Here is a 14,736-nt window from a genome sequence, read left to right as displayed (position 1 = left end):
ACTATTCTACATCCCAGCTAGTGATTTACATCTGTGTGAAGAGAATGCAAAATAGGTGTAACATGCTACCATTCTCCCTTGGTAGCATTTCACACCTGCTTTGCATATGTGTAAATTGCTACATCGGGGCATGACAGTGGAGGATCTGAATGCTAATTCCAATGCCATCACACTTGAAAAATCAGGGCTCTTGAAACTAACAACAGGTTTTGCAGTTATTCAGTTGCAGATGTGCATTTTTTATTGCTACTGAATGTGTGAAAAAATAAACAGAGCTTTTGAATACCTTATTATTAAGTCTGCGATTCTCTCAAGGAGGATGCGGAAGTCACGGCCATAAGAAGTGGGAGGACCATGACCCCCGGAAACCTGCCCTATTCTGGCACCCCTGACTTATATGCTGCAATCAAGTCACTTGTCAGTCTTCTTTTTGATAAACTAAACGAGACTGAGTCTCTTACTGTAAAGCATTATCTCCAGTGCTTGAATAATTTTTATGACTCTTTTCCTCATGCTCTGCAATTTATCAGTATCCTTGTTAAAATGTGGACACCAGAACTGGATGCATTATTCCAGTACCATTCTCACCATTACTGTATACAGAGGTAATATCCAAGGACCACATTATCCCTTTTTACTATAGCATCACACTGGGTTACTTGTTCACTAAGTCCTTTTCAGAGTCACTGCTTTCCGGGATACAGTCCCCATTCTACAGATATGGCCTGCATTTATTCTTCATAGATGAATATTTGCATTTGGCTGCATTAAAACACATTTTGTTTGAATGGGCCCATTTTACCAAACTACGCTATATGACTTCCTCTTCCTCATCAATATTTACCACTCTGCCAACCTTTGTGTCATCCACTAATCTTATCTGCTGTAATTTTATATTTACGTCCAGATCATTGATGAAAATGTTGAATAGTGTCAGGCCTAGTGCTGATCCCTGTGGAACGGCTCTAGAAATATCCGCATTCTCCACTGACAACTACTTTTTGAGATCCGTCAGCTAGCCAGTTCTTAATCCATTTAACGGGTGCCTTATTGATACTGTACAGTGCTAATCCTTTAATTAGAATATCATTGTGTTAGGAGCAGCAGGTCCAGAACCTGAGCCTGCAGGCTCCCAGGACAGCAACTGTCCCTATGCCACCAGCTAGCAGCAGAAATATTTGGCAGGTCATGAGTCAGAGGCACCCACACACATAGGCACCGACTTTGTGTGTGCTCTGAGGCTCAACCACCCACGGATAAAAAAAATAGGGGGTGCTCAGCACCCATGGACTGTGCCCCACCTGTGCTGTGCCTCTTCCAGCCCCCACTCTGCCTCTTGCCCCAAGGTCTGCACCACTCACTCTTCTCTGTCCCCTCCCCCATCACTCACCCTTCAGGCAGGAGGGGGCAGAAAGGAGTGAGCGGTGGGTGGGGGGGCCTCGGGGGAGGGGGCAGAGGAGTGGGTGGGAAGCGCTCAGGGGAAGGGGCAGAGAGGAGCAAGTGGCAGGTAGGAGGGTCTTGGGGGTGGACAGAAGTCAGCGGTGGGCAGGCGGGGTCTCGGGGCAGAGAGAAGTGAGTGGTGCGCGGGGGAGGAGCCTTGGGGTGGGGGCAGAGAGGAGTGGACAGTAGGCACTCGGGGAGCGGGTGGAGTGGGCAAGGGAAGAGGCAGAGTGGGGTGGGGCCTTGGGGGAAGAGGCCGAGTGTGGAGGGAAAAGCTGGGGTGGACCTCCCACCGGGAAAAACAAAAGTCAACTCATGAGCCCACACACACCATATGACATGCAGCCCCTGGAGGTCCTGATTGACATAACGTTCCCTAACCAAACTCTTAGTGTATCTGAAGTTATGACTAGGAGGCCCAGGTTCCCCTACCAGCCACTGCGGAAGAGGCACAGACCTGGCAATGGAGAGTGGACTGCCTGGGACAGTTTGCTTCTAAAGACTGTGATACACTGGAAGGGAGAAACATGCATAGTGACTTGGCTGGAGGGCTAAGTCATGAAGGAGCACCTGGCATTGCAGAGACAGGTGGACAGACCGCCAGAGGAGGGCGCAGCACCTGAAAGGAGCTAATCCCCAGAGCGGCAGGAGAAGGCGGTGAGTGGACCCCATGGCAGATGCTTACAAGCAACATGCGGATCACTGGAGACAGCATGGCCCGGAATTCAAGGTAGGCCAGAAGGTTTGGCTCACAACCAAACATCTCCACACCAGACCACCCCATAAACTAGATCACTGATATCTTGGACCATTTCAGATCCGACAACTAATTAACTCTGCCACCGTTAAACTCTGCCTGCCTAGGTGACTCAAAATACACCCTGTTTTCCAATCTCTCTTTTGAAGCCATTCACAGAATGGCCCATTTCTGGGCCGAACGCAACCACCTCTGCCACCCATTCATGTCCAGCACCATGAAGAACACCTAGTCCCGACCATACTGGATTCCAGGATCAAGCTGGGTACTTTGTGAACTGGGAGGCATATGGCCCCAAGGAGCAGTCCTGGGAACCAGCCCACCATGTACAAGCTTCCAACTTATAGAGGCTTTCCACAGAGGCAATCCCCAAAAAGCCTGGGCAGGTGATACTACAGATTTGCTCTTGGGCAGGGACGTGATTTTAAGAGCAGCAGGTCTAGAACCTAGGCTTGCAAATTCCCTGGGCAGCAACCATTTCCTTGCCACCATGTAACAGCTCTGGTAGTGAAAACACTCAGCAGGTCATGAGCCTCATGGACACACACACATCACAGGACATCCCCCCCCACAGAGGGTATGATTGGAAGGACATTCCCAATTGGTCCAGACATACTAAATAACATCTGCTGGGGTTGATTCAGTAAGTTTGTCTCTGCAATTATGTAGAGCCAACTGCTGCTACAGACCCTGCTTCCTCATCCTGCTTCTGCTCCCTGATTCCTGACCTTGGCTTTTCCTCCTGGCTCTGATACCAGGTTTCTGGGTAGGCGTGTCTTCTGCTTCTGATCCCTGGTTCCTGATCTTGGCTTTACTTCCTACCTCTGATATCTGGTTTCTGACTTGGCTTTGTCCCCTCCTTCTGACTCCTGGTTCCTGACTTAGCCTCCACTCCTGATGCTGACCCCTAGCTCCTAACCTTAGATTCCCTCCCGACTCCGATTCCTGATGTCTGACACTGATTCTAGCCACTAGGCTGTCCGTCCATGACCTGGCCCTGACACATCAGTACTAAGTCAGATGCCTTACAAAAGTTTAAGTATATTACTTCTATGCAGTTACCTTGATCAACCAAACTTGTAATCTCATCAAAGAATGCAATCAGAATGTATATATCTTGGAGAGTTTCACTCATCCTACAGCAGGTGCAAAAGGAATGACAAAGTACTTATTTATGCTGTCAATTAATAATTTATTAACTGCCTGAACATTCCAAAGATATCTTTGTCATCGTCTTGAGCTTAGTGAAACAATGTTATATGAACTGCTCAGGTTCTTTGTTTTCACTTGCCACACCAGTATGAAAAAAGACAATATATGGCACACATTTAAAAGAGTTGGTTTCCAAAACAAGTAAATGAAGATGATATCTGTATTTCAGTCCAGTACATCAAATACAATAAAGTTCAGTAGGAAACCGATTTCATTCTTTCTTTTTTTTGTATGTTTAGAGCTAGAGACCTCTGGTATGAAAGTCATCAGCAAGCATTTCAATCCACTATGATCAGAAAGTTAAAATAATTGTACAAAATTACAGTTTAAATGATCAAATATACTAAAAAAAATTATTTACTTTTATCTCTTTTAAAACATTGATCTGCACCTTCACCTCAAGACAACAGGTGAAAAGATGCTCATCATTTCAAGACACTGAACTATTCAATTCCATATTTCCAGCTCCTAGATTGGGTGATATTGACAGCAATTCTCTGGACAGGAAACTCTACATTTTAAAGGAATGTATTACTCATCTCAGCACTGTGAACTCTCTAGTAGTGAAAAGTAATTGAATCTGGGCCAGAGTGCTGTGCTATCTCTTAATCCTGTCCTTTAGTGATCAAATCTGTTTTCCCAAGTAATTTATATAATCAAATGTCAAGCAGGACTGCACATAATTTGCATCTTTGCCTGGCCATTTTGGCATGGATATTAATCTGAAATTCAACAATGCATGAACCATGCATTGTAAAGCTGAATATAACATTATACAAATGCAAGGTGTTTACTGAACACAGTTCATTTTAACAAAATGTTCAACTTGTGGCAATTAAACAATATTTCTGCAGAACTTTGCATAATACAGGAGGTAATACAGGTTTACATAACAAGCACATAGAAATCTATTTTAATCCTCTCACTGTTTTTATATTTACCTGAATTAAACTGGCAGCTGGATTCCTTCTTTTCTCAAAATGTTTCTGACGGTGCTGTTCTTGTACTTTTAATGCAAAGCCTGAGCCAAGAATGCCCTAGAGTAAAATATAACACAAAAGTTTTTTATCATTAGGAAGGTAATTGTGAAAAATAGTTTAAATAGTCTGAAGTTATTTTGAGGATGAGAAAAAATAAAGCACCACTATTCACAATTGGAATTGTTTTGTCTGATTATTTCAAACAACCACATTTATTACAGTACAAAAGTTTCACAATAGACAATGTCCATTCACTGTAAGACATGAGAATCCCTACATAAGAAATAACATTTGCAGTGTTATGAATGGCTGCTCATCTAAACCATTCGATGCTATAGGCTATGGTGTGCTACTGATATTCCAAATAAGGTATCTGTGTAGGCAGCCAAACAATCATGTACATACTTCACTTATAGTCACAACCCTGTGTTGTAACTTTTGAATTTAGAAAATTCAAAAATAGCTTGCATACAGCAAGTTTTTCAGTTTAATTAATTAATCTGTAGTATTCATTCTGTGGGGTTTGCAGTGTTGCCAACTCTCATGATTTTGTCATGAGTCTCATGATAATTATTGTTTTCCTTAAAGCCCCAGCTCCTGGAATCAAGTGGATATGTGATGATTTCAGCCTTCATTCTTAATGAAAAAGTAAGTTTCTAGTTCTCGTGGCTGTGGAAAAAGCTTCAAAATATGAGCCCAGTGCACCCTAAAGGCTCAAAAAGCAGAAGGTAAATAAAAAGAACACAAAATCTATTATTTTTACATAATCTCATGATTATAAAGCCAGTCTTGTGATTTTTGGAGAGCCTGACTCATGATTTTTGAACATTTGGGGTTGGGAATACCGGGTTTGAAAGAAAGTTTATAATTAAATCTTTACCACTTTTGGCTTTTTACAGGGTAAGACTATTCATTCTTCTGCTGAACAGGCCAAAAGTGCAAAGATGCTTGCTTCCTAAGCTTCTGCAAGAGGTGTTATTCCGCTGAACAATTTTGCATTATAAGGAGGAAAGATACCACTTGACTCTTACGCAAGAAAAATAAAATAAAATCCATGAAAGATACACACATCTTAATATATTTCTCCATAGTCTGACTAAACACAAATGTTGCTCATGAAGAAAATGAATGGCTACATGGATATGACATGTGGAATACATTTTCTGATATTTACTTTAAGGCTATATTCATTTTTCATATACTCATCTTCATATATAAATATTCTATTCCCTAGTCATCTCTAGGAGTATGTTTTCTGCTAGGGATAATTATATAACACATTGATTCAAATACAGTGGGTACCATTGATGTCAACATTTGCCAACAGATATTCCACTGTAATATCTGAGATAATGAAGTATTGCTCTGTACTGTACAGTAACTCCTCACTTAAAGTTGTCCCGGTTAACGTTGTTTCATTGTTACGTCACTGATCAATTAGGAAACATGCTCGTTTAAAGTTGTGCAATGCTCCCTTATAACGTTGTTTGGCAGCTGCCTGCTTTGTCCACTGCTTGCAGGAAGAGCAGCCCGTTGCAGCTAGCTGGTGGGGGCTTGGAAACAGGGTGGACCAGCAGCCCTGCATCAGCTCCCCGCTCCCCTAAGTTCCCTGTGTGGCAGCCGCCCAGCAGGCTATCAATTGCCAGCAGTTCAGCTGTCCCTCCTGCCACTGCCATGTGCTGCTCCTGCCCTCTGCCTTGGAGCTGCTCCCCGAGCCTCCTGCTTGCTGTGCAGGGGTTGGGGAGAGAGGGAGGCTAAGGTCAGGGTGTCCCCCTCTCCCCCAGCTCCTGCACCCTGCTTACCACATCTTCCATAGAGCAGGGGGGACACATGACAGGGCTCAGGATGGAGGGAGCTTCCTGGCAGCAGCTGCGGTCTCAGCTTGCTGATTAACTTAACAAGGCAGTATACCTAAGAGTGGGGTCAGCGTACTTAAAGGGGAAATGCGCATCTCTCTCAAAAGACTCTCTCTCTCTATATATAATATAGTCTTTTGTCTGACCAAAAAAAAATGTCCCTGGAAACTAACCCCCCCCATTTACATTAATTCTTATGGGGAAATTGGATTCGCTTAACATCATTTCGCTTAAAGTCGCATTTTTCAGGAACATAACTACAACGTTAAGTGAGGAGTTACCGTATTTAAACAAAGAAAATAACTGTGGAATCACAGATGCTGCAATGTTGTTGGTAAATGCTGACTTTTTAATGTTGGTCAGTCTATATGGTTAAATATAAAAATATTCTAATTCCAATGAAAATAATTTTTTAAATGATCTATATGTTAGTGAATAAATAAATTTTTAAATATTGATGTTTCATATGTACAGTGACAGGTTTAATACAAGAGGAAGTAATGTGCCCTTTGGATTCAAGCTTATTAAATGCACCATTTGTATACACACGTTAAATGTTACGATATTTCTACCACTTCCAATACTCATTAGATTACTCTCATTTCCATTAAAGTCCCTTTAATGTCTGTAAATCTCATAAGCTGTCGTGTCTTTCTTATCAAGTAGTCATTTATAGGATAAAAATAGTTGTATTTTTTCATTTAATAGAATGAACTTCTATTACAATCAGGGGCCAGACACCCTTAGGGGAGAACGGGGGGGCTGAACCCCAAGAGTAAGTAATTGAATCAACTGGTTGTGCAATGTTATTGTGTATAAAAGAATGTCAAGCAAGGCCTTCTATGAAAACTTGTAATATTCTGAACTTGATTGTCATTGTGAGATATGCAAACAGACTGTGGTTATGAATTTATGTATTTCTGCAGCTATAAAACTGTGCTGATAATTTGTGCTGCAACATCCAGCTCTATCTAAAATTCTCTGTAATCTGAAGTCTTTAAATCATGATTTGAGGACTTCAGTAACTGAGCCGGAGGTTAGGGGTCTATTACAGAAGTGGGTGGGTGAGGTTCTGTGGCCTGCAACGTGCAGGAGGTCAGACTAGATCAGGGGTTCTCAAACTTCATTGCACCGTGGCCCCCTTCTGACAACAAAAATTATTACATGACCCCAGGAGGAGGGACCAAAGCCTGAGCCTGCCTAAGCCCCGCCACCTTCGGCGGAGGGCCAAAGCCCAAGCCCCACCACCTGGGCCAGTGGCGGCGGACAAAGCAGAAGCTCAAGGACTTCAGCCCCAGGTGTGGGGGCCTGTAACCTAAGCCCTGCTGCCCAGGGCTCTTCCCCTTAGACTTCGGCTTCAGCCCCAGATGGTGGGGCTCAGGCTTCAGCCCTGGGCCCTAGCAAATCTAATGCCAGCCCCGACGACCCCATTAAAACAGGATCACAAAGCACTTTGTGGTCCCAACCCACAGTTTAAGAACCGCTGGACTAGATGATCATGATGGTCCCTTCTGACCTTAAAGTCTATGAGTCTATCACAAGGTAGTAGTCAGCCAGGCAGGGGGAGGGCTGCCTCCCCACTGGATGAGACTAGCTCCAAGCACGGTACAACCCAGGAAAAGACAAATGATGGGCCAGTAGGGTTAATGGGAAAACATTAAGACATCCCAGCTCAAATTTTCCCACCTAAATAACTGAGAGTCGCCATGCAAGGAGAAAAGGGGGAAAAAGGGGGGGATTGGGGAGCCTTTAAAAAGGAGGCTTGAAACTCAAGTTTTTATGAAAAATGAGGGGCAGCATCTAAGCTGGAAGCTATATGTTAAATGCTGGATCTCCTCTATGACAGAGTCAAATATGAGTGAGCAAAGTACAAGCGTATGGTTTATTATTTTCTTTTTCTTATTTTGGGTTAAGGGAAATAGAACAAGACAAGAGGAAAACGAGCCAGTTCGAATCCTTGGACACAATGGATAAAAAGCAGCTTGGAGCCTGTGTGTGCAGTATGGTGTACAACTTCTGCCTGATTTCATGCATTCTACTGCAGTCAATTGATAGATCTTACATGGTCATTGTAGACCATCCACTAGCAATGTCCTAATTTTTCCAACTGCAATAAATCCGGAAGAACATATCTGCTCCATCATTTCAAAGCCCTGAGAGAAACATATTGCTAGGGTATGAGGCACGATTCACAGGCAGAGAGAGGAATTTCTGTCTTTCAAAATGCAACAGGAGTAAATCCTGGAAAAAAGATATTTTCCATTTTTGTTCAGGCCAAACCCCCATACAAATACAATGATAAGTCTTTGCAATGACACTTTCGTTTGGGCCATATCATCCCATCAGTTTTGATAGTGAATAAATTAAACTAATGTAGAATTCTGCTTCAAAACTGACCATACGGGCCTATACTTTTTTTAAACTGAATAATGTACAACTTAAACTCTGTGGTTAGGTAATAGATGGCCATATCTGACTTACTAGCTCATAAGTGAGTAACTGTGCAGTTTTAGAAACATTGGAGTCATAATAACCCAGTGTTCCAGGCTAACACCACAGAAAAAGGGGCTTTATGTAGATGATCCAACTGCATGATCAGATTTCCTTACTCTATGAAAAGGCACTTGAGAAAAGTTTTAACATTAGTGAAGGAGCTTTACATATTCAAACAATGACTCTTTATGCTGAAAGCTTCATGCAGCTTCTCACATCAGCCTTAGGAGTTATTGAGGTTCCTGTTGCCTTTTTTTTATTTTTGTAAAGATACTCACAGCAGGTAGTGCAAAGAAAGAAATTCCAAGTAGAGCAAACCCAGCAGAAAGCAGCCTTCCAAGCCAAGTAAGAGGAGTTTTGTCTCCATAGCCAATTGTTGTCAATGTGATCTAAAAAGCAATGAATAAATACCATGTGCAATAGAAGTACCTGAGAGAAAAGCTACAGATCAGATACACAGTATGCAAGAATTTTTCCAGTAAATAATCATTCACTAAGACACATGAAAATCTAAATGTATAACACAATCTTCTATTTTAGAACACATCTCTAAAGGAAAAACATTATTTAAATAAACGGATATGAATAACTTTGTAACAATGAACAGAGGTGATGTGGGGGGGCATGAGGGGTCATGTGCCCCCCCATATTTCTGCCTTCCATGAAGCACAGAGGTTTTCAAACTGGAGATCACCCCCCGTTCCCTCCAGTTTGCAAACCATCACCTCCTTCCAAGAGCCAGTGGATCGGAAGCTGGTGGGAGCCACCTGGCCTGCTTGTATTGGATCATATTAAAGAAGTTCTGTATTAAAATCACAAATGAGTTTGATTCCCCATAGTTTAAATTCCAGGGTATTACTAATTAAGAGGTCTCTTGGTTTTTGGTACTGTTTCTCTCTCTCTCTGTGTGAAACTTGCAAGCTGCTAATTGTGTTAGTACATCCTAAGACAGTCTGTTCTCAAAGCAATTCTTTGTAACAACAACCACTCACACAGAGAGAGACTCAAAGCAATACTCTGCAACAACAGAAACAGCACCCAGAGACTCCCCACCCTTTTGTTGTATTCATCTCACTTTGTTAACAATTGTGATTAAAATAGAGATAGAGGATGTATGTGGATGGATGCTTGGTGTGGATAATAACTGAATGATCAGGGAGGTGCCAGCCTAAGAATGCAGTGTCCATCGGCTGAAGAAGGCGTCAAGTGGAAATAACCAGAGGACCCCTGGAGGGCAGACTGGAATCCACCCAACAGCCTCAAGAATGGGAGAACCAAAGAACAAGATAACATCTGGCAGCACGGAGCCGTCAGGAATGTGCCATCTGCTGATTGATTCAGCAACAGCATGATGAAGCAATTCCCATAGACTGGCACAGGAAGAAATTCCTATAAAAATGGACTCTAGAAAGTGAGAACTTTGGGGTCTGATTCTGCAAACCAACTTCCAGGAGCATCAGATGAGCATCTGACAAGGCCCTGCTCCCTCCTCATGTCCAGGCCACCTGGCCAGTGGCTTGGCATGAGCAACTCTAAGGCTGGTAACTATGATAACAACCTTGCAGAACCTGTGTGTGTATGTGTCTGTGTGTGTATGAATGAATGTGTGAATAAATATGAAATTGAATGGAATGTTATAGCTATAACTAACTGCTTACTATGATTCTTTCTGTATTCACAATAAATGTGGTATTTTGCCTTTTCCCCTTTAATAAGATCCTGCTGGTTTTTATTTTATTGGTATAACATTTTGGTGGAGAATTGCAAAAGGGGGAATACTGGTAAAAAACCTCAGTTATTGTAAATATTGGTGTGCACACCGCCAGCTCTGTTGAGCTAGGCATTTCTATTGGGTCCATGAAGGTAGCAGGGGAAAGTGTGTAAATTAAACTAAGATTACTAAAATCAATCAGGTTAACCAGACCTGCTGGCCTCCGGGAAGGTAGCAGGGGAAATCTGGTTGACCAGACCTGCGGGCCTCCGGGAGGGTAGCAGGGGAAAGCGTATAGATTAAGCTACGATTACTAAACCTAAGTCCTATTGTTCACTGAGGTATCAGGGGCAGCAAGAAGGCCTAAGGGCCAGGCTAAGCTACTCGCTGGAATAAGGAGTAGCAGGTTCAGAGAATCTAGGCTGTGTCACTCGCTGACCTGTGCCAGGTGTGACGAGGAAATTTGATAAGCTATGATTTCAGAATCTAGGCTGGTTTCAGAGTAACAGCCGTGTTAGTCTGTCTTTGCAAAAAGAAAAGAAGTACTTGTGGCACCTTAGAGACTAACCAATTTATTTGAGCATGAGCTTTCGTGAGCTACAGCTCACTTCACTTGCTAAGTGATACCAGGAGTGACAAAGAGATTGAAATATCCATGTGAAGATGTTTAAAAGAAAACAGGGTAAGCCTGTACCAGAGGGAGGAATAGATTCAGAAGGAACTCCAACCTCACCTTTTGTTAAAAAAAAATTACACCTTTTAAACAAATCCTTCAAAAATTTGGGCACAGTCCTTGGACTAAACAAGCCCTAGCTGATGTCTGCACTATTTCGGAGCTAGAGGATAGATTGGCTCAGTATATCCTCATATACAAACCTTCTAGTGCTGCCAAAAGAGATGCAGCAGCAATTTGGTAGTTGTGGGAGGCACGTAAGGATTCTTACCTCCGCTTGTCTTCATGTAAAGAGGAAAAGGCACAAACGGAAAAGGGAGCAGACAATTGGAAGGTGCTGGCTACAAATACCCAAAGTCAGCTGAAAATAGTGAAAGAGGCACTCCAGGAATGCAAAAAGAGAGAAAGATTCCTGGCAGACCAAGCTAAAGCCTCTGAGAAAATTGAAAGAGAGTATCATGTGCTCCAAGGTCTGGTAAAGAAATTAACCTTGAAGCAGGGCAGAGCACCTGCAAATCATAGTTGTTGTGAATCACTAATTAAGAGTCTGAGACAAAAATTGGGCTTTGCCAGTAAACAGGTAGCAGCCATTACAGCGGGTGAAGGGGGAGAAGGTCCTATGTACGGCACCCCCAGGCATAATTACAAAGAGAAAAGAGAGTGAAAAAGTTAACTCTGCAGAGGCTGGAGGGAATTAAGCAGCTAAACTTTGTGAAAATGTTAAAAAGGAAAAATGTTAGAGAAAGAGCAGTCTTGGTTTCTTTGCAGCCATTCTGAAGGAAAAATGGGCCCTTTTCCAAAGGAATGTCTGTAAATTAGCCAGGCAAAAATAAACTATCTGATTAAAGGTTTCAGAGTAACAGCCATGTTAGTCTGTATTCGCAAAAAGAAAAGGAGTACTTGTGGCACCTTAGAGACTAACCAATTTATTTGAGCATGAGCTTTCGTGATCCGATGAAGTGAGCTGTAGCTCACGAAAGCTTATGCTCAAATAAATTGGTTAGTCTCTAAGGTGCCACAAGTACTCCTTTTCTTTTATCTGATTAAAATAATTTGACTGGACAATTTAGTCAAATTTGCTAAAAGAACAAAAGGGGATTCTATTGGAACTTAACTGCCTCAAATGTATAAAGGGAATGTAAGATGGAAAAAACAGAGTAGTGTGGAAGGGCTCTTAAGAAAAAGAAAATGTGTACGTATCTATCTGTGTGTGTGTAAATACAGAAAGTTCTAAGGACCACTTGGTTTTGTTTTTGTTTGAAATAATGCCAGTAAAAATCCATTTGACTCTTTAATTCAAAGTTGCAAAACTGAGACCTTTTTGCTAGACACAGATAATTAGTGTTGTTTGGCTTTGGGATTTGGCATTTAACCTTTAAAAGGTAACTCAATGCTTTACAAAATTGAAAATGTTTTTAAGTTGTGGCTGCAGCAGGGCAGTCAAAATCAGGAGAACAGGAAAAAAAAATCTGGATTCTTTTTGTTTGTTTGTTTTTGTAACAAAATACCAGATGAGAGCTGTAGTAAAAATACATAAATAAGAAATTAAAAAAGACAGTGCCCCTCTGAAGCAACTGCAGGGGTGAGGTGCACAAAACAAAAAGAAGCAATGTTAGAAACACTGAGTCTTAAAATGGCTCTGAGTAATCGGACTGTCACTTTGATGAAGGAACATGATAACTCTGTAAGCAAAAAAAAAAAAAAAGAAACAGTTACACCTTATGTAAAAATGGATATGGATAATGTTATAGTAGTTAAACTATGGGAGGAATGTGCATTTGCCCCAGAACATATGCAGGGTATATTGTAGAAGGGGCAAAAGAAATGCAAACATACCATGCTACTTAATTAAAATGCTATCAGGGCTCCAAAGGGAGCCACAATAGGTTGGGTTTTCTTTTTCAGATTGCTATGTGTTTTGGAAGCAGAATTAAAAAAATTATCAAAACTCTGGTGAAAGTTGATTGTGTCCCTTTTAAGATAGAGTCTCTGAGCTGCTGATGGCTTTAAATCCAAAAGCAGGAAGCGTCTGTGAAAATGCAAATTACCTAAATGATAAAGGAAGGAAAGAACTAGCAGCACAAAGGAGCTGCAGATAAAGGACACACCTGGTCAGCAAACAAATTGTCTAAATAAAAGGCATGGGATCACAAGATAACTTTATAAATTTAATGATAATAAGTACCCCTGTAACAATGTATAGTGTGTATGATTTTTGGAAAAATCCTTTAAGGTCATATGGTAATGATGCTTCTCAGCTATTACCTGTAGATAAACTTAAATCTTAACACAGCAGGAAAAACGTTATAAACTTGGTCTGCTGTATAAGAAGGAAAACTGAGGTACCCCACCTCAGGGATTTAATGACTAAACAGTGGCATAATTTCCCCATAACCCTTAAAAGATAGACGCCATTGAAACCTGGCCTGCCTATAGAACAAACACAGGAAAATATGGGGGTAATTCCTCTGTTTTGCCTGCAATAAGCAAGGGTATTGTAAAAGAAATATTTTAAGCAATAACCTGCCACCCCAAAAAGGGGTAGAAACATGTTCTTTTGTCTTTCAGAAAATCAGGAAAAGCTGATGCCAGCTGAAGAGCAACCCAATACCATGAATCTACTGTCACAATAGAAATTGTGGTTTGAGTTCTATGTTTTGTCTTGTCTTGTTGCTAGCACTGTTGTGTGTTTAAACAAAAATACTGCAGACCTGCAGGTAATTAAAAATAAATTAAGCTCTCCATCCCAGCTACAGGACAGCCTGATACAAAAACAAGTACATGCCAATGTAGACTTGGTCCAAATTGGTCTGGGTAACCTAAAAGCCCGATGGAATCTTTGGCAATGGCTTAATACTACCACATGGCTTATACATAAGAAAAAAATTAGAAATAGGAAACTACACAGCCATAGCTATGGGATGCACTGAAATGCAGATACTTGCCCTAGCTACTTTGGAACACGAAATGTTCTGGGTCATATTGGGAAATATTTAGGGTTTGATGCATTTGTTAAAACAAAGGAAGAGATCATTGTTTGACACTTATCAATATGAATGGATGCAATAAGTTTCCAGTATTGTAAAACCAGACTTGTTAATGGGAGAAATTGTTGACACAATTGCACACCAACAGTCCCTGGAGGCAAAAGTATTGAAGGTTAGCTCACTCCCCATATTATACATGGGATCCTTCTGGCTACCCTGGACTTTGAGCCAGTGGGCTGGGGAGGGAGGGAAGCTATTGGACAGTAGAGGTTGTACTGAATGGACTCCTCAAAAGTGGGTGTGCCTCACCTTGCCTGTTGCCCCAGAACCTTGTAGTAAAGATACCTCACTAGGATCATGTATGTGGGATGAATTGGAATCACAAACTCAAATTGCCTCACAGTACCTTCTCTTGAATAGAAGGTGACACTGTCGATTATAAATCTTAGTGTCAAAAGGGGGATTATGTTGGATCACATTAAAGAAGTTCTGTATTAAAATCACAAATGAGTTTGATTCCCCATAGTTTAAATTCCAGGGTATTACTAATTAAGAGGTCTCTTGGTTTTTGGTACTGTTTCTCTCCCTCTCTGTGTGAAACTTGCGAACTGCTAATTGTGTTAGTAC

General features: G+C 41.6%; 1 protein-coding gene across 5 annotated transcripts in view; it reads right to left on the bottom strand.

Annotated features, from left to right (window-relative positions):
• KCNQ5 (potassium voltage-gated channel subfamily Q member 5) overlaps positions 1-14,736 on the bottom strand; it is a 515,957-nt gene that overhangs the window by 42,864 nt on the left and 458,357 nt on the right. For all 5 annotated transcript variants that reach the window (XM_077811612.1, XM_077811613.1, XM_077811617.1 and 2 more), the window contains exons 6-7: positions 9,017-9,127; positions 4,351-4,446 (exon numbers count right to left, since the gene is read on the bottom strand). In XM_077811612.1, coding sequence (XP_077667738.1) covers positions 4,351-4,446; positions 9,017-9,127 — 207 coding nt within the window. The remainder of the gene's footprint in view (positions 1-4,350; positions 4,447-9,016; positions 9,128-14,736) is intronic.

Source organism: Eretmochelys imbricata, chromosome 3 (genome assembly GCF_965152235.1).
Source record: "Eretmochelys imbricata isolate rEreImb1 chromosome 3, rEreImb1.hap1, whole genome shotgun sequence".
Classification (NCBI taxonomy): domain Eukaryota; kingdom Metazoa; phylum Chordata; order Testudines; family Cheloniidae; genus Eretmochelys; species Eretmochelys imbricata.
The sequence above is the reverse complement of the archived record's forward strand: the minus strand, read 5'-3'. Positions and strand labels throughout refer to the sequence as shown.